Source organism: Bubalus bubalis, chromosome 14 (assembly GCF_019923935.1).
Source record: "Bubalus bubalis isolate 160015118507 breed Murrah chromosome 14, NDDB_SH_1, whole genome shotgun sequence".
NCBI lineage: Eukaryota > Metazoa > Chordata > Mammalia > Artiodactyla > Bovidae > Bubalus > Bubalus bubalis.
In genome coordinates this window covers 51478734-51503860 of record NC_059170.1, presented here as the reverse complement: position 1 = coordinate 51503860, position 25127 = coordinate 51478734, and the positions used below count along the sequence as shown (strand labels likewise).

General features: G+C 38.6%; 1 protein-coding gene across 3 annotated transcripts in view; it reads left to right on the top strand.

Moving 5' to 3' along the window:
• MRC1 (mannose receptor C-type 1) overlaps positions 1-15459 on the top strand; it is a 111825-nt gene extending 96366 nt beyond the window's left edge. For all 3 annotated transcript variants that reach the window (XM_025264336.3, XM_025264335.3, XM_044928088.2), the window contains 5 exons: positions 838-987; positions 11013-11126; positions 11688-11852; positions 13325-13366; positions 14329-15459. In XM_025264336.3, the coding sequence (XP_025120121.2) occupies positions 838-987; positions 11013-11126; positions 11688-11852; positions 13325-13366; positions 14329-14579 (722 nt within the window). In that variant the 3' untranslated portion in view covers positions 14580-15459. The remainder of the gene's footprint in view (positions 1-837; positions 988-11012; positions 11127-11687; positions 11853-13324; positions 13367-14328) is intronic.
• Positions 15460-25127: the final 9668 nt, after the last annotated feature.

Sequence of the window (25127 nt, the reverse complement as noted above, 5' to 3'; positions counted from 1 at the left end):
GTGGTGCTGGAGAAGACTTGAGAGTTCCTTGGACAACAAGGAGATCAAACCAGTCAGTCCTAAAGGAAATCAAAACCAAATACTCATTGGAAGGACTGATGCTGAAGCTGAAGCTCCAATACATAGGCCCCATGATGCAAAGAGCCGACTCATTGGAAAAGACCTGGATGCTGGGAAAGATCGAGAGCAGGAGGAGAAGGATAGGACAGAGGATAAGATGGTTGGATGGCATCACCGACTCAATGGACTTGAGTTTGAACAAACACTGGGAGATGGGGAAGGACAGGAAACCTGGGGTGCTGCAATCCATGGAGTCACAAAGCATTGGATGTGAGTTAGTGAATGAACAACAATGCAGGTTCATTGGAGTCAGTGATATTACAGTCTTAACATATAGTTGAATTGGACAGTGATAAAGTCCTAAAATTCTACCTATAGCACTTAGTTTTAACATCGATGTCAGTCACAGCTAAGATGGTTTTATAAGGGCAAGGATCCTAGAAAATGAAGAGTTTCCAGAAGGAAGACTCACTTCGCAAATTATTTTTGGGGAACTTACTAATATCTTTGTAGGTATCTTTAGATCTATATTCTTAATTATGAATGTGGTTGATTGCCATTGTACCACAATAACTTCTATTTAAATATTTTAAAAATAAAATAATGATAAAGTAAAAAGAAATCTCAGTAATAGAAATGGTAGATCTAAATGATTACCATTAGGGCTTTAAAAAAATAATAACAGATGATGAAAATTTTCTTAATTGTTAATATTTTATTCTGTGTACTACAGAAGCTTCAGATCTTACTTTATTTTAAATATCTTTTTATTAACAGAAATCCCTGCCACTGAACCCCCACAGCTGCCTGGCAGATGCCCTGAGACAGAGCACTCAGCGTGGATTCCTTTCCATGGTCACTGCTACTATATTGAATCTTCATTTACAAGGAACTGGGGCCAGGCTTCTCTGGAATGTCTTCGAATGGGTAAGTGCCACATTTACTGTCAGAAAATTCCATGATCATATACTCTAGATTACCATGATAATAGTAGCCCTGTATGTTAAAACCTAAGGAATGTAAGAATATCTGTCTTTCTTGTCTTAATAATTCATATTGTAACAGAAATGTTAACACCATGCCCCTTAAATGCAATTTCTAACATTATAGCCTCAAAAGATTAAAGAATTCTGGTATGGAAAGCAATGATTTGCTAAAGAAGTCTTTCTTACTTTCTGCCCTAGTATTTTAAATCACTGGGATTATAATTCAGAGTGTTGGGTTCACCTTTTATCACTAATCAGCTCAGGCTTCACAAGTGCACAGGAACCATTTTGCTTTGCCATGAATAGAAAAGCATTTAGATCTGGTTATCTTATTTGTGAATAAATATGAAAGAAAATTCAAGTAGATCTGACAAAAGTGGAAAGTTTCCCTTCTGATATAAAAATATCAAAGAAACTGAACTTTTCAGGGTACATTAACAAATTTACTGACTTTAATCCAAATAAATATTTTACTGAATTATTTTGTTACTGAAGTTTGTTTATGCCCTAAGTCAGGGCTCTTGTTTCAACAGTGGTGAGCAAGGGTTATATTCTCATATTCTTGTTCTTTCAAAAGTCAGCCTGGAGTTTTTGCTACTTCTTTTTGCGTTTATGTTTAGTTTTTTCTTCAGTTTTATTGATGTGTAGTGGACATAAAATTATAATACATTTAAGGTATACAAGGTGATGATTTGATACATGTGTTTGCTGTGAAAGGATTCCTAGTGTCAAGTTAACAGAACCATCATATCACATATTTGCTTTTTTTTCCTTTTTTGGTAAGAATACTTAATTTCTAATCTCTTATATCATACAATATTTACTATAGTCACTATATTAAACAGATCCCAAGACCTTATTTATCATATAACTGAAGGTTTGTACCCTGTTTCTCCCACACCCCAAGCCCCTCACAACCACCATTCTACTCTCTGTTTCTATGAGTTTGACTTTTATTTAATTCCACGTATAAGTAATACCATATAGTACTTGTTTGTCTCTGGCTTACTTCCTTAAAATAATGCCCACCGGGTTGATCCATGCTGCTGCAAATGGCAGGATTTCCTTCTTTTTTGAAGACTGAATAATATTCCATTGTATATACACACTGCCTTTTCTTAACCATTCATCTGTTGATGGACATTTAGGTTGTTTCCATATCTTGGCTATTGTTAATAATGCTGCAGTAAACGTGGAGTGCAGATATCTTTTCAAGATGCTGATTTCATTTCCTTTGAATATATACTGAGAAGTGGGAGTGATGATAGTTTTATCTTTAATTTTTTGAGGAACCCCCATGTTGTTCCAATTTATATTCACCTTAACCGGGTTTTCTCTTCTCCTCATCCTCTCCAGCATTTGTTATCTCTTATCTTTTTAATAATAGCTAGCCTAAGCAAGTATGGGGTGATAGCTCATTGTGGTTTTGATTTGTATTTCCCTGATGATTAGTGATGTTGTACAACTTTTCATGTACTTTTTAGTCATTTGAAAGTCTCCTATGGAAAAAAAAATGTCTATTCATGTTCTAAGCCCATTTTTAAAATGGAGTTATTTGGTTTTTGCCATTGAGTTGTATAAGTTGTATATTTCACATATAAAACCTCTATTAGGACATGTAGTTTCGGAGAAGGCAATGGCAACCCACTCCAGTACTCTTGCCTGGAAAATCCCTTGGACGGAGGAGCTTGGTAGGCTGCAGTCCATGGGGTTGCTAAGAGTCAGACATGACTGAGCGACTTCACTTTCACTTTTTCACTTTTATGCATTGGAGAAGGAAATGGCAACCCACTCCTGTGTTCTTGCCTGGAGAATCCCAGGGATGGGGGATCCTGGTGGGCTGCCGCCTATGGGGTCGCACAGAGTCGGACACGACTGAAGCGACTTAGCAGCAGCAGCAGCAGGACATGTGGTTTGCAAAATGTGTTTCCCATTCAGTAAGTAATATTTTAATTTTGCTGATTGTTTCCTTTGCTATACAGAAGTGTTTCAGGTTGGTGTTGTGCCATTTGTTTAATTTTGCTTTTTTTTTGCCTTTGTTGTTAGTGGCAAATACAAAAAAATCATCACCAAGATTAATGTCAAGGAGCTTATTGCCTATATTTTCTTCCATGATTTCAGGTCTTACATCCAAGTCTTTAATAATTTTGAGTTGATTTTCCTGTGTAGTGTTAGTAGTTAGTTACTCTATTTCACATGGCTGTCAGTTTTCTCAATACTGCTGCTGCTGCTGCTAAGTTGCTTCAGTCGTGTCCGACTCTTTGTGACCCCATGGACTACAGCCCACTAGGTTCCTCCGTCCATGGGATTTTCCAGGCAAGAGTACTGAAGTGGGTTGCCATTGCCTTCTCCAAACATATAGACATATGCTGCTGCTGCTGCTGCTGCTAAGTCGCTTCAGTCGTGTCCGACTCTGTGCGACCCCATAGACGGCAGCCCACCAGGCTACCCCGTCCCTGGGATTCTCCAGGCAAGAACACAGGAGTGGGTTGCCATTTCTTTCTCCAATGCATGAAAGTGAAAAGTGAAAGTGAAGTCGCTCAATACTACTTGCATGGAATAATTTTTTTTAATCCCTTCACTTTAAGCCTATGTATGTCCTAAAGTTGAAATGCATCTCTTGTAGGCGGCATATAGTTGGGGCTTTTTCTTTTTATTCCTCTTCTTTTTCAATCTATTAGGCCACACTGTATTTTTTGATTGGAGAATTTAGTCCATTTACATTTCCAGCAATTATTGGTAGGCATGGACTTCATATTGCCATTTTGTTAATTGTTTCTTTCTGTCTTGACCTTCCTTTTTTCCTTTCTTCCTCTGTTCATTTCCTTTGTGATTAGATGGTTTCTATCATGATATGCTTAGATTTGTTTCCTTTTGTATATGTACTATAGGTTTTGTTGCGTGGTTATTATGAAGCTTATATGAAACATCTTATAGTAGTGTATTTAAAGCTGGCAACAACTTAACTTTGAATGCATGCAAGCACTCTATATTTCTACATTCCCCCATCTTTTATATTTTTGATGTCACCATTTACATATTTTTATGTTGTGTATACATTAACAAATTATTGTATTTATAGTTATTTTTAATACTTTGTATTTTAACCTTTATACTAGAATTCTGGATGATTTACCTACTACCACTATATCAGAATAGTCTGGATTTTCCTACATATTTACCTTAACCATTGAGTTTTATATTTTCAAATATTTTCATATTATTAATTAGAGTCCTTTCACTTTAACTTGAAGAATTCCCTTTGACATTTATTATAAAGTGAAAGTTGTTCAGTTGTGTCCGACTCTTTGCAACCCCATGGACTATAGAGTCCGTGGATACTCCAGGCCAGAATACTGGAGTGGGTAGGCTTTGCCTTCTTCAGGAGATCGTCCCAACCCAGGGTTCAAACCCAGGTCTCCCGCATTACAGGCAGATTCTTTACCAGCTGAGCCATAAGGGAAGCCCAAGAATACTGGAGTGGGTAGCCTATCTCTTTTCCAGCGAATCTTTCCACCCAGGAATTGAACCAGGGTCTCCTGCATTGCAAGTGGATTCTTTTACCAACTGAGCTATCAGGACAAAAATAAAGCTATCAGGGAAAAGATCTATTGGTGATGAACTCTTTCCAGTTTTATTTGTCTGGAAAACTTTTTATCTCTCATTTAATTCTGAATGACAGTTTTTCTAGGTGGAGTATTCTTGGTTGGAAGCTTTTATTTCTAAGCACTTTAAATGTATCTTCTCACTCCCTCTGGACAGCAAAGTTTCTGCTGGAAAATTTCTTCATAGTCTTGCAGGGATTGCCTTATGTGTAAAAAGTTGCTTTTGTTTAACTGTTTTTACAGCAAAAGAGACACAGATGTATAGAACAGTCTTTTGGACTCTGTGGGAGAGGGAGGGGGGGATGAATTGGGAGAATGGCATTGAAACATGTATAATATCATATAAGAAACGAATTGCCAGTCCAGGTTCAATGCAGGATACAGGAAGCTTGGGGCTGGTGCACTGGGATGACCCAGAGGGATGGTATGGGGAGGGAGGTGGGAGGGGGGTTCAGGATTGGGAACACGTGTACACCCGTGGCAGATTCATATTGATGTATGGCAAAACCAATACAATATTGTAAAGTAATTAGCCTCTAATTAAAATAAATAAATTTAAATTAAAAAAAATCACTCTTTGTCTTTAATGTGAAAGTGAAGTCGCTCAGTCATGTCCTACTCTGCGACCCCATGGACTGTAGCCATTCAGGCTCCTCCATCCATGGGATTTTCCAGGCAAGAGTGCTGGAGTGAATTGCCATTTTTGACAACTTAATTGTAATGTGTCTCAGTGTTGGTCTCTTTCAGTTCAGTTCAGTTCAGTTCAGTCACTCAGTTGTGTCCGACTCTTTGCGACCCCATGAATCACAGCACGCCGGGGCTCGCTGTCCCTCACCAACTCCCGGAGTTTACCCAAACTCACGTCCATTGAGTTGGTGATGCCATCCAGCCATCTCATCCTCTGTCGTCCCCTTCTCCTCCTGCCCCCAATCCCTCCCAGCATCAGGGTCTTTTCCAATGAGTCAACTCTTTGCATGAGGTGGCCAAAGTATTGGAGTTTCAGCTTTAGCATCAGTCCTTCCAAATAACACCCAGGACTGATCTCCTTTAGGATGGAATGGTTGGATCGTCTTGCAGGCCAAGGGACTCTCAAGAGTCTTCTCCAACACCACAGTTCAAAAGCATCAATTCTTCAGCACTCAGCTTTCTTCACAGTCCAACTCTCATATCCATACATGACCACTGGAAAAACTATAGCCTTGACTAAACGGACCTTGTTGGCAAAGTAATGTCTCTGCTTTTGAATATGCTATATAGGTTGGTCATAACCCTCCTTCCAAGGAGTAAGCATCTTTTAATTTCATGGCTGCAATCACCATCCGCCATGATTTTGGAGCCCCCAAAACTAAAGTCTGACACTGTTTCCACTGTTTCCCCATCTATTTCCCATGAAGTGATGGGACCAGATGCCATGATCTTCGTTTTCTGAATGTTGAGCTTTAAGCCAACTTTTTCACTCTCCTCTTTCACTTTCATCAAGAGGCTTTTTAGTTCCTCTTCACTTTCTGCCATAAGGGTGGTGTCATCTGCATATCTGAGGTTATTGATATTTCTCCCAGAAATCTTGATTCCAGCTTGTGCTTCTTCCAGCCCAGCATTTCTCATGATGCATTCTGCATATAAGTTAAATAAGCAGGGTGACAATATACAGCCTTGACATACTCCTTTTCCTATTTGGAACCAGTCTGTTGTTCCATGTTCCATGTCCAGTTCTAACTGTTGCTTCCTGACCTGCATACAAATTTCTCAAGAGGCAGGTCAGGTAGTCTGGTATTCCCATCTCTTTCAGAATTTTCCACAGTTTATTGTGATCCACACAGTCAAAGGCTTTGGCATAGTCAATAAAGCAGAAATAGATGTTTTTCTGAAACTCTCTTGCTTTTTTGATGATCCAACAGATGTTGGCAATTTGATCTCTGGTTCCTCTGCCTTTTCTAAAACCAGATTGAACATCTGGAAGTTCACGGTTCAGGTATTGCTGAAGCCTGGCTTGGAGAATTCTGAGCATTACTTTACTAGCGTGTGAGATAGGTGCAATTGTGTGGTAGTTTGAGCATTCTTTGGCATTGCCTTTCTTTGGGATTGGAATGAAAACTGACCTTTTCCAGTCCCGTGGCCACTGCTGAGTTTTCCAAATTTGCTGGCATATTGAATGCAGCAATTTCACAACATCATCTTTCAGGATTTGAAATAGCTCAACTGGAATTCCATCACCTCCACTAGCTTTGTTTGTAGTGATGCTTTCTAAGGCCCACTTGACTTCACATTCCAGGATGTCTGGCTCTAGGTCAGTGATCACACCATCGTGATTATCTTGGTCATGAAGATCTTTTTTGTACAGTTCTTCTGTGTATTCTTGCCACCTCTTCTTGATATCTTCTGCTTCTGTTGGGTCCATACCATTTCTGTCCTTTACTGAGCCCATCTTTGCATGTAATGTTCCCTTGGTATCTCTGACTTTCTTGAAGAGATCTCTAGTCTTTCCCATTCTGTTGTTTTCCTCTATTTCTTTGCATTGATTGCTGAGGAAGGCTTTCTTATCTCTCCTTGCTATTCTTTAGAACTCTGCATTCAGATGCTTATATCTTTCCTTTTCTCCTTTGCTTTTCGCTTCTCTTCTTTTCACAGCTATTTGTAAAGCCTCCCCAGACAGCCATTTTGCTTTTTTGCATTTCTTTTCCATGGGGATGGTCTTGATCCCTGTCTCCTGTACAAAGTCACGAACCTCCATCCATAGTTCATCAGGCACTCTATCTATCAGATCTAGTCCCTTAAATCTATTTCTCACTTCCACTGTATAATCATAAGGGATGTGATTTATGTCATACCTGAATGGCCTAGTGGTTTTCCCTACTTTCTTCAATTTAAGTCTGAATTTGGCAATAATCTCTTTAGATTCACTGTATTTGGTACTCCTTATGCTTCCTGGATCTAGATGTCTGTTTCCTTCTCCAAGGCAGAAGGCAATGGCAACCCACTCCAGTACTCTTGCCTGGAAAATCCCATGGAAGGTGGAGCCTGATAGGCTTCAGTCCATGGGGTCTCAAAGAGTCAGACATGACTGAACGACTTCACTTTCACTTTTCACTTTCATGCATTGGAGAAGGAAATGGCAACCCACTCCAGTGTTCTTGCCTGGAGAATCCCAGGGACGGGGTAGCCTGGTGGGCTGCCGTCTATGGGGTCGCACAGAGTCGGACACGACTGAAGTGACTTAGCAGCAGTAGCAGCAGCAGGGCAATTATCAGCCATTGTGCTGTGCTGTGCTGTGCTAAGTTGCTTCAGTTGTGCCTGACTCTTTGTGACCCTATGGACCATAGCCCACCAGCTCCTCTGTCCATGGGATTCTACAGGCAGGAATACAGGTGTGGGTTGCCATGCACTTGTCCTGGGAAAGGACCATTGGGAAGCTTTTGGTCCATCATTTCTTCAAGTACTCTTTATGTCTCTTTATCTCACTCCTCTCCTAGGACTCCCATTATTCAGACTGGATAACCACAAGCTTGTTGATTATTTCTTTTACTTAATCAAATTCAGTTTTTGGCTTCTCCAGTGAAGTTTTCCTGTCAATTATTATAATGTTTAACTCCAGAATTTTATTTTTAAAATAATTTCTATCTTTTTATTAATAGTCTCTATTTAGTGAGCAATTATTTCATACTTTCTTTTAGTTCTTTAGACACTTTCCCCTTTAAAGTCTTTAAACATCTTTAACATAGCTGATTTCAAAAGTCTTTGTCCAGTAAGCCAAAGATGTGACTTGTTCAGGAAAAATCTGTATTGGCCGCTTCTTTTCTTGGTATGGGTCATATTTTCATGTTTCTTTGAATTTCTTGTAATTTTCATTGAAAAATATGTATTGAAAATAATAAAATAAGCAACGTTAGAAATAAGTTTATTTCCACTCTACAAGGTTTGGTTTTGTTGCTGTTTGTTGTTGTTTTCCTTGTTTAGTAATTTTCCCTCATAAATTCTATAAAGTATGTATTCTTTTTCATGCACAGTTACTGAATTCTCTACCTAGTTAGTTTAGTGGTCAGCTAGTGATGTGAACGTACTTCCTTAGTGCCTAGAACGAATAAGTTTTCTGGGTTTTACTGAGGGGCTGTATCTGAAGACATGTCTTCAACATTCCTACATGAAGTTTAAAACTCTACCTTAGCCTTCACTTCCTGCTTGTGCAGACTGTCAAGGTCAGCCAGAGGTGAAAATGTAGAGACTTTTCAGATCTTTCACCGGCATGCACATAGTCCTGTGCATGCACACACTCCAGTGCATGTCTGCGGCCTTCTAGATTCCCAGGAATAGGTCGGTGCTTCTTAAAGTTCCCTATGGACATTTTACTCCACAGTCTTTCCTTTTAGCTTTTTTGTTAGCTTATTGTTTCCCTAAATTGTTGTCACTGCTTCAGGCAGCTATACTGTTAGGTTATTGCCACTATTAATTTTTGACAAATTCCCCCAAGGAAAATGCTGTTTACATTGGATGAGCTCTGAGTTAGTTCAAATTAAGGCAGGTTCTGCCAAGTGAGGTTTTCCAGGGAACTGTCAGAGATCAAATAATGGAAATTCTTTGAGAATGTGACTTGGAAAGAACCCCAATCCCATTCTGACTTTCCCAGTGTCTTCTTGGTTTCTGGTCTTCAGTGTGATTTTGAGGCTTTTGGCTTTTAAGGCAATCACAGAGCTAGGGATAAGACTATGGGATTAGGACAAGTTAAAACATCATGAAGCTCACTTTCCTTACTAAGAGTCAGTCATTTTTCTTGAATAAATACTTCCTGGACTGTTACAAGCTGTTGGTTAACTTTCAGTGTTCTGAAAAAGTTGATTTGAAAAAAATTTAGTGTTCTTATTGCTTTTGTAGCGGAGAGGATTTTCAAGGATTTTCAAGGGTTCTTCCTCTGCCATTCATTATGATGTCACTTGAAACCTTCTTTTTTAAATTAAATGTTTTTTCTTTTATGTTGCTAAATATTTTTTAAAAAAATTCTTGGCAGTGAATATGTAGAAACTTTGTTTTCAACTGTAGATAACTATGTTTTCCTGTAAATAAAATGAATGATTCACATTCATCAAAATATATCCCATATATATTGAAATGGCTATCATCTGTGAAATATATTTTAAAATAAAATATGAAATGATGCAACGAAAATAGTCAGCAAGGTCCCAGTCATGTGGGATGCAGGCATGTGGTTAGGTATAGGGCAAGATTCAGATGCCCGGATCATGCCATGACTTTGCCCTCCACTCTCATTAAGATCTTGAAAGATCTTACCCTCTGGACTTTTAGATTCCTTATCTGTAAAATGGAGTAACAGTAGTACTAACTTAATAAGATAGTTGTAAAATGTTAGTGAGATCATGTTTGTAAAGCCCAAAGCAAAATATCTGGTAGAAATAGCTTAAATATAGTTTAAGTTGTTATTATTTAAAATTCTATAATTTTACAATAAAATACAGTACTGGCACTGAAGCAGTCTTTGACTGGGTATGCTAGATGCTGCAGTATCCAAGCAGACTTTCTGTTTCCTGTCTTCTTTTTGTACAGTCCTATACATAACAGCTGGATTAATACTGTGCGTGCATCATTCTGCTGCCTAAAAATCTAAGTGTTTTTTAGTCACCACATTACCCTAAATACCAGTCTCCTGCCATCTGCAGTGAGACCTAACCCAAGGCTTTTTTCACCCATTGACCAGATTCATCCAGCCAAACTATCTATCAATGCTATTCATTTACCCCAATAGATTGCCTTATCTACTTACCTACCTACCTGCCTTTCTATCTATTTCATATCTTATTACTATAAACCAGACATGAATTCCGTGCATCTGTGAACCACCTCTGTGCTTCCCTGTTTCTTTATTTTTTTTTATTCTTCCTAATCTCAGAATTATTTTCTATTCTTTCTACTTGAAATCTCATGCTCCCTAATATTTTTAAATTCTGTTTCTTGCATGCTTCCTTTAAATAGCTTCCCCTAAAACAAATCTTCTCCCTGTTTGACATGTCAGTACCTTTTTATATTTATTTTCTTTTCTAATACATTTCTTTATATGCTCAACTCATTCCTATTCACTGAACCATAACCTTCTTGAGGTATTCTGTGTTCTACTCATCTTTGTGTATCCTGCAGTGAGTTGTCCAGTGGTTGTACACAAATGATGCCTAAAAAATCACATTTTCAGAATGGAAACAAATTCTTAGAAGACAAATGTTCACTCTTTGAAATTCTTCCCCTTAAGTGGAGATAGTGGGATGATTTTCATTGCTCTTGATATCAACACAATCATTATAAAAATGTTTTCAACTACTTAAATATATTGCCATCTTGTTTATTCTTTTGTACTTTGTAGGTTCCTCTCTGGTTACCATTGAAAGTGCTGCTGAATTGAGTTTCCTGTCATATCGAGTTGAGCCACTTCAAAGCAAAACCAATTTTTGGATAGGATTGTACAGAAATGTTGAAGGTAATTTTTGCACCATGATTTTTGAATCATGAATATTTAAAAATGTTGAAACATTTCAAAATGTTTAAAATGTGTTTCAAAACAAGTTTTCAGTTCTAGAAAATCTTGCTTTGATTAATGATTAATTTGTGAAACATTTGAAAATTCAAACTCATAGTTTCATTTGAGATAAGAACTGAATATTTAAGTGACTCACACATTAGGCTATCTTGAAAGTTGCTAAAAGGAATATCCACTGTTGCTAAGTTAAAGAAAAATATTTTTAAAAATTTATTAAATTTTTTTCTATCTTTTGCTATTAAAAAAATTAGGGGGAGATAACTTTACATATATATACTAATTAGGAATAAATTTTCAACTGAAATTACATAAGAAACATAATTCTCAGTTTTCTTTCCTCTATTAATTACTATTATCTTGCCTATTAAAACTCTTAAGTGTAAATAGCTATTGATTGTGGTGTAAAATAACATGCTTAGAAATTTCACATGAATAAGTTGAATTTATTTTAAGAGGGATTATTTTTAACTTGTAATTTTTTTGGCTTCCTCTGATAATCAGGAATGTGGGTGTGGATAAACAACAACCCACTCTCCTTTGTCAACTGGAAAACAGGTGATCCCTCTGGTGAAAGAAATGATTGTGTCACTTTATATGCATCTTCTGGATTATGGAGTAATATTCACTGTTCTTCCTACAAAGGATACATTTGTAAAAGACCAAAAAGTAAGTAAGAATTTGTCCTATGGTACATATGTTTTTAGGCTCCCTTTTCTTGCAGATATGAAGATGTTAGGTGTGGAATTATTATGTGATTACAGGTTCCTTATAAACTCTCCCTCTTTATAAGCAAGAAATCTAGTCTGCCATGGTGATTAGTTCTGTCTGTCGCTTTGAGTGAACACAAAACTTCCTGCTTAATTGAAGTAATGATTTTGGTATATCAATACACATGTGATGAAATATCCATGCACATGGATTTGTAAAGTTGGGAGAAGTTTGGAGATCTAGCCTTATGGTATATGAGAAAAAGAGATAAAATATGTATCTTGACCAAACAAGAAGTGGACAGTGGGAGGAATGAGAATTTATTAAGAAATAAATCATGTAAGACCAATTAAGTTTCCTCCTGAGATTGAATGGCAGGCCATGTCAGGACAGGGATTGGGGGAATTAATAGTATTATGTGCCCATGATATGATATTACCTGGACATTCACAATAGTTTTTTGCCATTCTACTTCACATAGTATCTTTACCAAGAGATAAAATTAATTAGATAATAGATTTAAATAAATGAACTAAATAAAGTAATACTCCATCCCCAGTGGTTTTATTATTTTGTTGTTGTTCAGTTGCTAGGTTGTGTTTGAGTCCTTGTGACCCCATGGACTGTAGCATGCCAGGCTCCTCTGCCCTCCACTGTCTCCCAGAATTTGCTGAAATTCATTTCCACTGAGTCGGTGATGCTAGTTCTTCATTCGTTGACAACTCTGTTCTAAGATACTGTACCCTTTAGTGCAGTGTTGGATTCCTTATTTTATTTTTCATTCAAATGCCTTGTAATATCTTATGCTTCAGTGAGCCATTTTCAGAACCACTAGCCTAGAATACATTATTTTATGGGTAGATTGGGTAGATTTTTGTGGTGTAAGTGGCTCAAATGCAACTGGGTTTTTTTTTTTTTTTTTTTCCTGTTTTCAGATCTTCCAGTCTATTTAAATTCACCATGCAGCTGTAGGTTGCAGTTATAGGAAGATAGATAGCTAAAATCTGTATATATACATACAGATTTTATCTATCTGCCCATCTATCTGATTATTGTCTATATATATCATGAAAATGAAAGTGAAGTCGCTCAGTTGTGTCCGACTCTTTGCGACCCCATGGACTGTAGCCTACCAGGCTCCTCTGTCCATGGGATTTTCCAGGCAAGAGTACTGGAGTGGATTTCCATTTCCTTCTCCAGGGATCTTCCCAACTCAGGGATCGAACCCGGGTCTCCGGCATTGTAGATAGACACTTTGCCGTCTGAGCCACCAGGGAAAGAACCTAATATATGATATATATATATCATATATCACCATAAATCAAACATGAATAATTTGATATATTTGTAAACCAAATAATGCTCACTATCTACATGCAATTATCATGGGTCTTTATAACTATTTAATTATTTTGTTATTTTACAAACAGTTGTTGATGCTGAACCTACGCATACATTAATTACAACAAAAGGTAAGATCATCATGAACTTTTAAGTTCCATATTAGCAATACACTGATACAGTGTGTTTGCTTTAAAAACCATAATTTTCCCTTCCTACACCCATCGCACTCTCTAGCCTTTGTTGTTAGGGCACCGATTGCTCTTGAATGATACTCTAGAAAAGCCAGTCTTGGAGTCAGTTTGGTGTTTTTATTCTAGGTCTTGTTGTTGTTGTTGTTGAGTCACTCAGTTGTGTCTGACTCTTTATGACCACACGGACTGTAGCCTGCCAGGCTCCTCTGTCCATGGGATTCTCCAGGCAAGAACTCTAGGTCTTACTGAGGACACTAATTGCTTTGTTACTCTAATTGCCCTATGAGAACCCAGGGAAGAAATTTCTCTTAGGAATCCCTATGATTTCTTTGTTTTCTTTTTTTTTAAGCAATATTTAAAATTTTAGTTTTATGGACAGTTTGAATGAGGAACTGACCTCCTTCACTTATGTTGTTTGCTGCTGAAAAAAAGTAAAAGTGAGATGTGTGGCTTGCCTGCAGCTCTCTTAACTTCCTACGTGCTGTTAACTAATACTCATGTGTTCAAATTTCCACTATTCGTTTTCTTTTTTCCCTAATTTTCCCCCTTGGTTGTTATTATTGTCACTGCTTTTACTATTCCGTTTATCTTCATATGATGTATGTGTAAGCAGCCTTCAATTATTTTTAAAAGGTATAAATATTTTAAAATATCATACTAGCTTACTGCTGCATAGATACATGAAATACTCTTGCAGCTGAATAGTCATCTGAACATTTGAATTAATCATCCACAGAATTCTACATTCATGTCCTAAATTTCTGTTTGGGAAATGTCACTCACTGGACAGGAAATTCATGCATTTTAGTTTTTCTAAGACAGTTGTACTGTTCTCCATGGCACTTTACTCTCTGCCTCCCTCCACTTACCTTTTTTAAAATATATTTACTTACTTATAGCTGATCCAAGGAAGATGGAACCTTCTAAACCGTCTTCCAGTGCGACAGGAGTAGTAGTCGTCGTGGTGCTCCTGATTATAATGGGTGCTGGCTTCGCTGTGTACTTCTTTTATAAGAAAAGACGTGTGCATTTGCCTCGAGAGGACGCTTTTGAGAACACTCTGTATTTTAACAGTGGATCAAGTCCAGGAACTAATGATACGAAAGATCTCATGGGCAACATTGAACAGAATGAACATGCGGCCATCTAGTATCATGGTATGATTTAGGTATATTTGAATTTCATAAAATTATAACTAAAATGGTAAGGTCTTTTGTTTTGTTCAATGTGATTATTTCCTTTCAAATTATAATAGTACTGTATTACGCTGGTCTGTCTTTTTTCCTTTGCCGAGTGGAAGAAATAAGTGCTCCTTTTTAAGCCTGGCAAGATATTTTCACAAAAGAAGGATAATGACATTGACTACTATGTTTAAGAAGATCTTAGATGAATATACAGCATTAGTGTACAGCTCATGTCAACTGCATTCAAATACAAGAACCCCAGAAACAACCAGCTAAGCATCCTGAAATCATTTAAGGAGATTCCAAAGACTTGTTACCCATGAAATAGTTATTTGATAATTAGAAGACCATTTTAAAAGTCAAGTACATATAACCTCAGGTGACACAAAAATTTAGTCACCTTTTTCCTTATACCCATCTTGACTTTTTTAATTCCAGTTATTCAGAATTGTATTTGTACATGTGCAGAAAGAAAAAGGCAGCTGAGAATCTTGTCTGCCCCAAGCAAGATTTTCCAGGCTGAACATTACAAATGTGTTCTTTGTCCTGTTTTATGTATATCAGGAATGCAAAGATTTGAAATAAAAATGTAAATTTGCATAACTGTATGTAGTTAGATAATGTGAAATAAACATCAAAGACAAGGTGTATTTTTAATAGATTTGTATTTTGGTGATCTTAGTGTAAATTTTCTTTTAACTGCGATTTATTTATCCATTTACTTTACATTTTACTTGGAAAATTAATGATATTATCAGTAGAGGAATTTTTAAAATTAAGCTCTTAATGTATTTGGAAAATATAGATTGCTAAAACACTGTGCATAAAATTAATTTTTTGCTATAATGACTTGGCCTATTTCTCTGGATCTTTCCCCTGTAACACTGACTGATCTCAGAATGCAACAGTTGAAGGCATTGTTCCCTAATTGGGAATTAGGTTTCTAAGTATCTTTTCCTCACTTTAACAATTCCTTTTTGCTCAAAAACTTTTCCTCAGATGAAGCTTTGTGTACACTGTAAAATATATCAGAGGTGTCGCATCTACCCCGGTATCATATTTCCAACTCATCCTTGCCTTTCCCAAGGGGTTACTCACAAGCAGAAGTTCCTTACCTGAAGTCCCTAAACAGGGATCCTTAAATGGCATTAAGGGGTCTACGAAGACCCTCAAATTATTTGCAAAATGTTGTCTCCATTTGTGTTTATGCCTTTTTTTTTTTTTTCCTGGGAAGAAAATAGCTAGATTTTCAAGAAAGTCCATAACTCACAAAAGACTAACAGGACTTGCCTAGTGGTCTAGTGGTTAAGACTTTGAGCTCCTAATGCAGGGGGCCCGAGTTTGATCCCTGGTCAGGAAACCAGATCTTGCATGGTGAAACTAAAGATCCCATGTGCTAAAAAAAAAAAAAAAAAAAGATCCCATGTGCTGCAGCCAAAAAAAAAAAAAAAAAAAAGAGAGAGACTAAGAAGCAGCATATTGGTTAGGAGGTAAGATGGAGTTTGCAATACCCCAACTTAATGAGGTTGTAAGCTAAGCTAAGCTAAGTCACTTCAGTCGAGTCCGACTCTTAGCGACCCCATGGACTGCAGCCTACCAGGCTCCTCCGTCCATGGGATTTTCTAGGCAAGAGTACTGGAGTGGGGTGCCATTGCCTTCTCCAAATGAGGTTGTAAGACGTGGGCAATTGTGAGAAAGCTTTCTGGGAACAAACAACTTTCTCTCATGCCTCGGACAGGAGAAAACAAATTGCTTTTATTTTCTTGGTAAGAACAAAGCATGTTCCATTTGAGGACGTTCCAGTGGAAACAATGGCTACAGTGTCATAGCAGTGTGTGGTTAATTATACTGAAAAAACTTTATATATGTATTTTTTTTCTTTCAAGATACAAGAGAAACAAGAGAGAATTAGAAATATGAAAGAGGAGAAGTATAAGAGTGAGCATGATTTACAAATTCTTTACACAAGTCATTTTCTTTAGAACTCGGAGCTACATTTTCACAGAAAGTATTTTGGACTTCAGACGTTTGTCTCATACTTAAATGTCTTATCCTTTCAAGAAACGGTCTGTATTCAGTAGGATGCTGAATACACCTCACATTATCCACTCAAACATACAATCAAATAGATGTCATCTGTATCTATATATGTACTCAAACTCAGTAACATATTAAGCATATTGGGGGGGTAGAGAAGTTTTATAAAATGGAGAAGAGTAGTTTCATTTTGCTTGCTTTTTACATTTATTTTTGGTTTTGGTGATTGTAGTCCATTTGTTTTTTTTTTAACCAAAAATTCTTTCTGGGGATTAAATGTTTAAGTGCTCTCCACACTGGCTTTGCACTTGTTTCGGCAGTCAGAAGATTCTTAAAGGATATTTTTTTCCCCAGTTGAACTCAAAACAATATGAATAGTCTTTAACTTGATCTCTAAAAATAAAGATGATATCTCTAGAGACTGGGAATCTCTTGATGGGTCTATTTTCAGTGTTCACTTGGGCATCTGTTTGTATATTTACCTATTTGTTCATCACATATACCATCAGCATCTCATACGTATCCCAGGTTTTGAGCTAGGTCTTGGAGATTCAAATGTGGGTGAGAAGCTGTGCTGGTCCACGAGAAGAAGTACACAGTCTAATGGAGGTCCAGGCACACAATCATTTTGGAGGGATTTTTTTATTAATGTATAGTTGATGCATGCTATTATATAAATTGCAGGTGTACAGTATAATGGCTTGCAACTTTTGAAAATTATTCTCCATTTATAATTATTATAAAATATTGACCATATTCCCAATATTGTACAATATAATCTTTATAGCTTATTTTATGCCTAATGGTCTATACCTCTTAATCCCCTACCGTTGTTGCCCCTCTCACCCCAATGGTAACCACTGAAGTGAAGTGAAGTCAGTTGTGTCTGACTCTATGACCCCATGGACTATAAAATTCATGGAATTCTCCAGACCAGAATACTGGAGTGTGTAGCCTTTCCCTTCTCCAGGGAATCTTCCCAACTCAGGGATCGAACCCAGGTCTCCTGCATTGGAGGTGAATTCTTTACCAGCTGAGTCACAAGGGAAGTCCAAGAATACCAGAGTGGGTAGCCTATCCCTTCTCCAGATATCTTCTCAACCCAGGAATTGAACTGGGGTCTCCTGAATTGCAGGAGGATTCTTTACCAACTGATCCATCACCATTAATTTGTTCTTAATGTCTGTGAGTCTGCTTTGTTTTTGTTCTATTCACTAGTTTGTTGTACCTTTTAGATTCCATGTATGAGTGATACTGTACAGTATTTGTCTCTCTATACCTGACTTATTACTTAGACTATGGACTTAAGCCCTCCAAGTCCACCTGCTGCTGCTGCTGCTGCTGCTGCTGCTGCTGCTTCTAAGTCGCTTCAGTCATATCTGACTCTGTGCGACCCCATAGACGGCAGCCCACCAGGCTCCACCGTTCTTGGGATTCTCCAGGCAAGTCCACCTATGTTGCTGCAAATGGCAAAATTTTGTTCTTTTTTATGGCCGAACAATATTGCATTGTATATATACCACTTCTTCTTTACCCATTTATCTGTTGACTTCCATATCTTGGCAATTGTAAATAATGCTGGTATGAACATTGGGGTACAGGTATCTTTTTAATTAATGTTTTCTCCTTTTTTTTGGATATATACCCAGGAGTGAAATTGCTGGATCATATGGTAGTTCTATTTTAGTTTTTTGAGAAACCTCCATACTGTTTTCACACTGACTGAATCAGTTTACATTCCCAGCAACAGTGTGTGAAGGTTTCCTTTTCACTGCATCCTTGCCAATGTTGTGTTCTTTTTGATCATGACCATGCTGACAGATGTGAGATGATATCTCATTGTGACTTTGATTTGCATTTCCCTGATGATTAGTGACACCGAGCATCTTTTCATGTGACTGTTGGCCATCTGTATTTCCTGTTTGGAAAACTATACTCAGGTTTCTGCCCATTTTTCATTTGAGTTTTTGTTTTGTTTTTTTTTTTTGATGTTGAGTTGTATGAGCTTCCAAAACCTCATTTTTAACATAATCTAGTTCTGAAAGACACCGTCTCTGAATACAGTCACGTTCTGAGGTTCTGTGTTAGGGCTTCAACATATGAATTGGGGAGGGGGGCACAATTCAGCCCGTAGCATGCTTCTACAACACTTTTTTTTTTTTTTTTAACTGATCGTTGTTATTTGCAGGGTTCTCCAGACAGTGAGACTAAAAGGTCTATCTATACATCTATTTATCAATTATCTATATCTGTATATCTATCTATGTATTATCTATCTCTCATTTATCAATTACCTACCATCAGTCTATCTATGTTATTATTTTATAATACTGATTCTATTTCTTTGAATCCAACTGATATGCCATTCTTATACTGACATCACTAATTATATTATTTGTAAATGTGTTATTCCACTTAACCCAGACTACATGTATTCCAAATTCAATGTTCATTTACCCTGGTTCTCAAAAATGCTCATGGTCTTTCCAACAGGGCTTAATACAAGAGAAAGTTTGACAGGGGGTTAGTTAAAATAGACAGTCGGAATCTATTATGGTTCTAATCTCTTACTTCTGCAGATTTAAGAAACATGACCACATGAAAATATTTCCATGGTCCCTCCCAGGGGTTTGGAAGGGACCCATGTGAGTGAGGGGCCCCAAAGGTTAAGCTTTATTTGTTTCATTATAGAACAACTCTTAGTGTCAGGAACAGCTTCTGATAGGTGGAGACTGAGCAGAGCCTGATGAGATGATAGAATCTTGAGGTGTAAGGAAGGAAGGTAGGAATGGATACCAGAGAGAGGAAGAACTTGGGCAAAGCCACTGAGATAAGAAACAGCTTGTTGTCATTAAGTAGGAAAGTGAGATGCATGTGGCAGGGGCTGGAGTTTAGGAATTGCCTCAAATACTGACAGGAAGTCATCTTCTGTTTGGTCCTCCCTACACCTGACCTGCATTCAGAGCATCCTGATATCATGTCAGGCTCTACCCACTTGACCTGACCAAGGACACGGCCTAACTACTACTTTGCCTTAAAACACAAATGATCAAAGCTGTATGTGCGACATGGCTTAATGTAGGAAGGCCTTCAGAAATAACACTTCTTTTTCACTGAGACACTCAAATTTGGGGCCATTAAGTTACTGTAGTAAACTTAGTAAGCATTAGGATTAGAGAGAAGGGTGAATTGGGAGAGTAGCACTGACATATCTACACTGCCATGTGTAAAACAGAGAGCTAGTGGGAAGCTGCTGCACAGCACTGGGAGCCCAGCTCCGTGCTCTATGACGACCTGGAGGGCTGGGATGGGGTGGTTGGAGGGAGGCTCAAGAAAGAGGGGATATGTGTATACATATAGCCGATTCACATTGTTCTACAGCAGAAACTAGCACAACATTGTAAAGCAATTATACTCCAACAAGAAAATAATAAAATTAAAAATAAATAAAAACAGTCTCCCCCTCACAAAAAAAAAAGAATTAGGCTCAGATATACCCCCTCCCCAAGACTTAGATTATATAACTATGGGGTGCATAGAACAATTATTGGCTTGTCTCTATAACAAAATTAAAAGAAAATTCTATTTTAATTTAGAAACCTTTGTATTATTGAGAATATAAACCACCTACATTTTTGAGAATTTATCTTCTGCAAATAAGAAAAATCTGTTGTATTGGCTGTAAATGGGTGTTTCAACACTGATTGCATATGGTAAACACCTGAGTCCCACTCCAGGCCCATGAAACTAGAACCTGGGGGTGGGACTCAGGCATTGGCTTGACTAGCAAAACAGAACAAACAGATAAGAACTCCCTGGGTGATTTCATAAAGTTGGTGATGACAAAATAATGTCAAATAATACTTCCATGAAGGTTAATTATTCAGGATTCCCTATGAGGTCAAACTTCTTGAAAACATGAATAAAGTAATGTCACTCACAATTATGGGAGATCAGTTAGTGAATTTTCTGATGTAGAAAAGCTACCCTCAATATACTTTTATTTCTTAATTTTCTTTTTACTTTATTAACAAAGAGAGGATTGACCCAAAATAATAGCATCATAATGTGTCTTTTTATAGTTTTGGTTTTTCTCATTGTGTCCAACTATCAAATGAGAAAATTTCCTCAAAACAATATTTTGGATTTTAGATGTTATCATGAAAATGTTTTAGGAGACTTCTTACACTGGAAATGTTGCCCAAACCTCTCAACAACATACCAGGAACACATATTTTGGTATTAGAATTTCCTTAGCATTTTGTAAATAATGTTTTTCATTTAGAAGGGACCCCTGACAGGCAACTTTTTTCCACAAAAGGTGACACTGACATTGGAAAGGCTTTCTGAGCTGGCTGGGGATCCTGGCTGTGCTGTGGGGCCTTTAAAATGCTCAAGTTATTCATGGCAGGTCTGCACAGTTAGGGTTTGGCAAAGACTGTTGATCTCATTCAACTAGCTCTGCGGGTTTGAGTTAACCCTTCTCCTTGTGGGTCTGGTTACAGCTCACGTACAAACAGTTCTCTATGAAAGTTCAAGAAACCTGTGATGCTACCATGTTCGTTTTTCTGGTGACTTAATTTTTTTTCTTTTTCTTCAAGGGCAGGAAAGTTCAAGACTGCCTGGGCTTGCTCTTAATTCAGGGTTTTGGCAGGGGTTCTCAAACTTTGATGGGCAAAAGAGTCTGTCAGAGAGCTCATTTAAAATAGAGAGTCCTCTGGGCCCCTGCTTGTGATTCTGACTAAGTAGATGTGGGTCCAGTCCTGGAATCTGCATTTCAACAAGCATCCCAGGGGATTCTGATGCCCTCAGGCTGTGATTTTGATGAGCAATCTATTCTGGAATCATTTTTATGTGAAGGTATCATTTTCCCCAAAGCTATTATAAATCTCAAATAATCCAAGAGGTCAAAGCCATATAAACCAAACAGCATGGAAGTTAATGAAAACTGCAGTTTTTCAATTCTTTCTATTAATCAGAAATTGTTGGTGCTAAAATCCACTTCTTTACTTCTTTTCTGAACTCCCTTATACTCTCTGCTATGGACGGAATATACGCAATCCCCCTACCAAATCCATATAGGTTGAGACCTAACCCCCAAAGTGATAGTACTTGGAGGTAAGGTCTCTGGGAGGTGATTGGGTCATGAAAGCAGAACCCCTCTGAATGGATTAGCTAGTGCCCTTATGAAAGAGACCCCACAAAGGGAAGACCATCTTCTATTAACTAGGAAGCTGGTTGTCACCAGACACTGAATCTGCTGGCACCTCAGTCTTGGACTTCTCAGCCTCCATAACTGTGAGGAATGAATTTCTGTTGTTTATAAGCCACCATGTATCTTGTTATACAAGTCCAAATGAATTAAGATATTCTCCCAAGGCTGCAGCATTCTTATAATCCCTTCAACAATCACCATGAATGAGGATGTGTGAGTTGACAATTTGCCTCTCTTATCCAGTCTTAGGCTATAAACTCCAGGAGGGGAAAGGCCTGACATTATGTGAACCTGGGCAGATCCCTAGATCTTTGGGAAAAGAACCATTTCTCTGTGTTGTCGGTAATAACAAAACTGTTTATCACCATAGAGACTCTCACTTCATGGAAACATCAGTCTCCCTGGGTCAGTTTGCTCATTTTCTAAAAGGGAGTGAATGGGAACCTTCTAACGCTCAGGACCATCTTAACTCTATAATCCAGTTGTGCTGTCTTGAGATGTGAGAGAGCAGGAGAAACTTCATCAACTTCTTTGAGAAAAATTGCCATCCATATTTCAAAGAAGATCCTGTCTGTTTTCCTCCAGTTTTCTGGAAATCAGAGTAACACTTGGCTCTAAAGGTCACAGGGAAACTGATGAAGTACCTTTCGAATGCCAGGCCCAGTGGCAGGCAATCAAATGAATTCCAGCTGGTTCTGGAGTGTGTTCTGCTTACTGCCATGTGCCACCCTGGGGGTTAACTTCCCAACTCGGGCCCTGACTCTTGAACTGGTGTGGATCCAGGAGGAGGATCTGAAGTCTCCAGTAGAGAAGAAAAGAGGGTATTGGATTGACAGTGCCTAGGAATCTACTTCTCCAAATGGTAGAGTTCATTCACCTGGCAAGGTTTGACTCCCTCCAGGAAATACCGGGCTACAGAATGGGCTAAACCTGTCCAGTCTATGAGTTTGTGTTATTGATCTCTGGTCTCATAATAAAATGTCGTTATTTTCTCCGGACTTGTCCAGGCTTCTATCTGGGCCTTTGGTGCCGTGTGTCCATAGGCTGTAACTAGAGACAAATTACTTAAGAACTATTTTTGTTGGAAGTCTGTTACCATATACTGTACCCCGCCAGCCCCCTACCTGTGCTGTGAGCCACCTCTCCTTATGAACCACAGCCTGGCCAGATATACCTGTGCTCATATCAAGTCCCTACAGTGGATGCATCACAAAGCAGGTACTGGGACTCCCACTTTTGAAACCGAGCAGGACCCCAGGGTCCTTGCCCCTCTCCCCACAGTGTCCTCAGCCTGCCTTTCATCTGTGGTAAAACTTCAGCCAAAGATTAAAAGTTTAATCAGAAAAGTGAGAAAATGCAGAAAAAAAGGAAAATAATCAAAGGAGATCAAATAGTAATAATGTCATTAAGAATAGTTAAGGACATTTAATTCCTTCTCAATGGCTGTATATACTATTCTGAGCCATATCCCATGAGCTGTCTTATAGATACTGAAACCCCCACCAAGTGGAAGAAGTTAACTACATGGTGACCAGTCTCTAGCCATGACAAAAGTTGCTGAAGTTCCAAGGATTGGCCTCAAGGAAATGGAAACTGATCAACCTTGGAACTGAAGATTAACTACTTAAAACAATCAGGATGATGCTGGTCAGACCACCAATGACCAATTTCAAGATGACTGTCAGAGCTGACTGTGCTGTTCCTGCACGTAGCCCCCTCCTTCCAGCTATAAAAACTCTTGCCCACTGATTGTGGAGGGGGCGCGGGCAGTCAGCCTTTGGACAGACATCTGTCCCACACTCTCCGGTTGCCAGTGGATACTGGCATTTTGGATAAAATAAAGCAAGCTTTCCTTTCCACCAATCTGGCCTTTTTTTGGCTTTTGAGGGCTGAGCAGCTAGTCCTGGGCTCAATAACACTTTGACTATCCCCGGGGTCACGCCCTACCCAGCAAAGACACCCAAGCCAAACTTGCAGAGCTTAAAGGAAGCAGACCCAGTTTGGGACCTCAGCCTGAGCAGCTGACAAGGACTCTGCTGCCAAGTGACAGAGAATCTGGCACAACCTCCAAGGGGCCTCAGCCAACTGGAACTTGTGCAGCCACCGTGTTCCCCGGAGCTCATCTTCAAGATGTGTTCCATCACTGGACTTGTTTCTCTTCCTCCTAGCCACATCTCTTCCTCGACAAGCAGGAAAATCTCAATTCTCTGGGGTTTCCATGGGGGCCAAGAGGAGCAAGGAATACATGTCTTGGGAAGCCAGACAGTATCAGGTAGCTTTTCCTGAAGTTGATCTTCAAAGAATCCAAGCCACTGTGTTCTTCTGGACAGTCTTCAACCAAGTGTATTCCACAGCGCCAAGCCTCAGGATGTCAAAGACCCAATGTCCCAGCTCAGAGATCATTAAGTAGAGGGAACAAATTCTCCCTTCCTTTGCCCTTTTTTTAAAAAATATTTTTTTGACATGGATCATTTTTAAAGCATTTACTGAATTTGTTACAATATTGCTTCTGTTTTATGTTTTGCTTTTTTGGCCTTGAATCATGTGGGATCTTAGCTCCCCTAACCAGGGATCGAACCCACCCTCCCTGCCCTGGAAGGTGAAATCTTAACCACTGGACTACCAGGGAAGTCCTTGCCTTTTTGTTTTGTTCAGGCCCTCACTAGATTGAGATGTACTCTGTTAAATTCTACAGTCTAAAGAGGTTCACATGGGAAATGCTACATGGCCCCAAAGAGAAGCTGAGTGTCTATAAATTCTAATTTAATAGAAAGCTGGATTTCTTTTTTTGTTTTGTTTTTTAATTAAAAAAAATTTTGGACCATGCCACGCAGCAAGTACAATCTTAGTTCCTCAACCGGGGATCAAAACTGAGCCCCTGCTTTGGAAAGACAGTCTTAACCACTGGACCACCAGGGAAGTCCTGGAAGCTGAGTTTCAATCATAAATTATCGTATATTGACCCGATAGTTACTCTTAGGCCTCAACAGGGCCATAGGGTGCCCGGATAAGTGGTTCAACACAACCCATATTCTGGGTGTGTCTGTGAACCTGTGTCTGGATGAGATCAGCATTTGAATCAGTAAACTGAGTAAACCGGGTTGTCCTCCTTAATGTGGGAAGGGATCATTATTCAATCTGTTGAGGGCCTGAATTTGCTCTCTTGGGGTGACAAGACATCAGAGTGCCTCCAACTGAGAAGAGCTTCAGTCTCAGCAAGGATTCTGAGCCCCACACACAATGGAAACAGGAGAAGCACTAA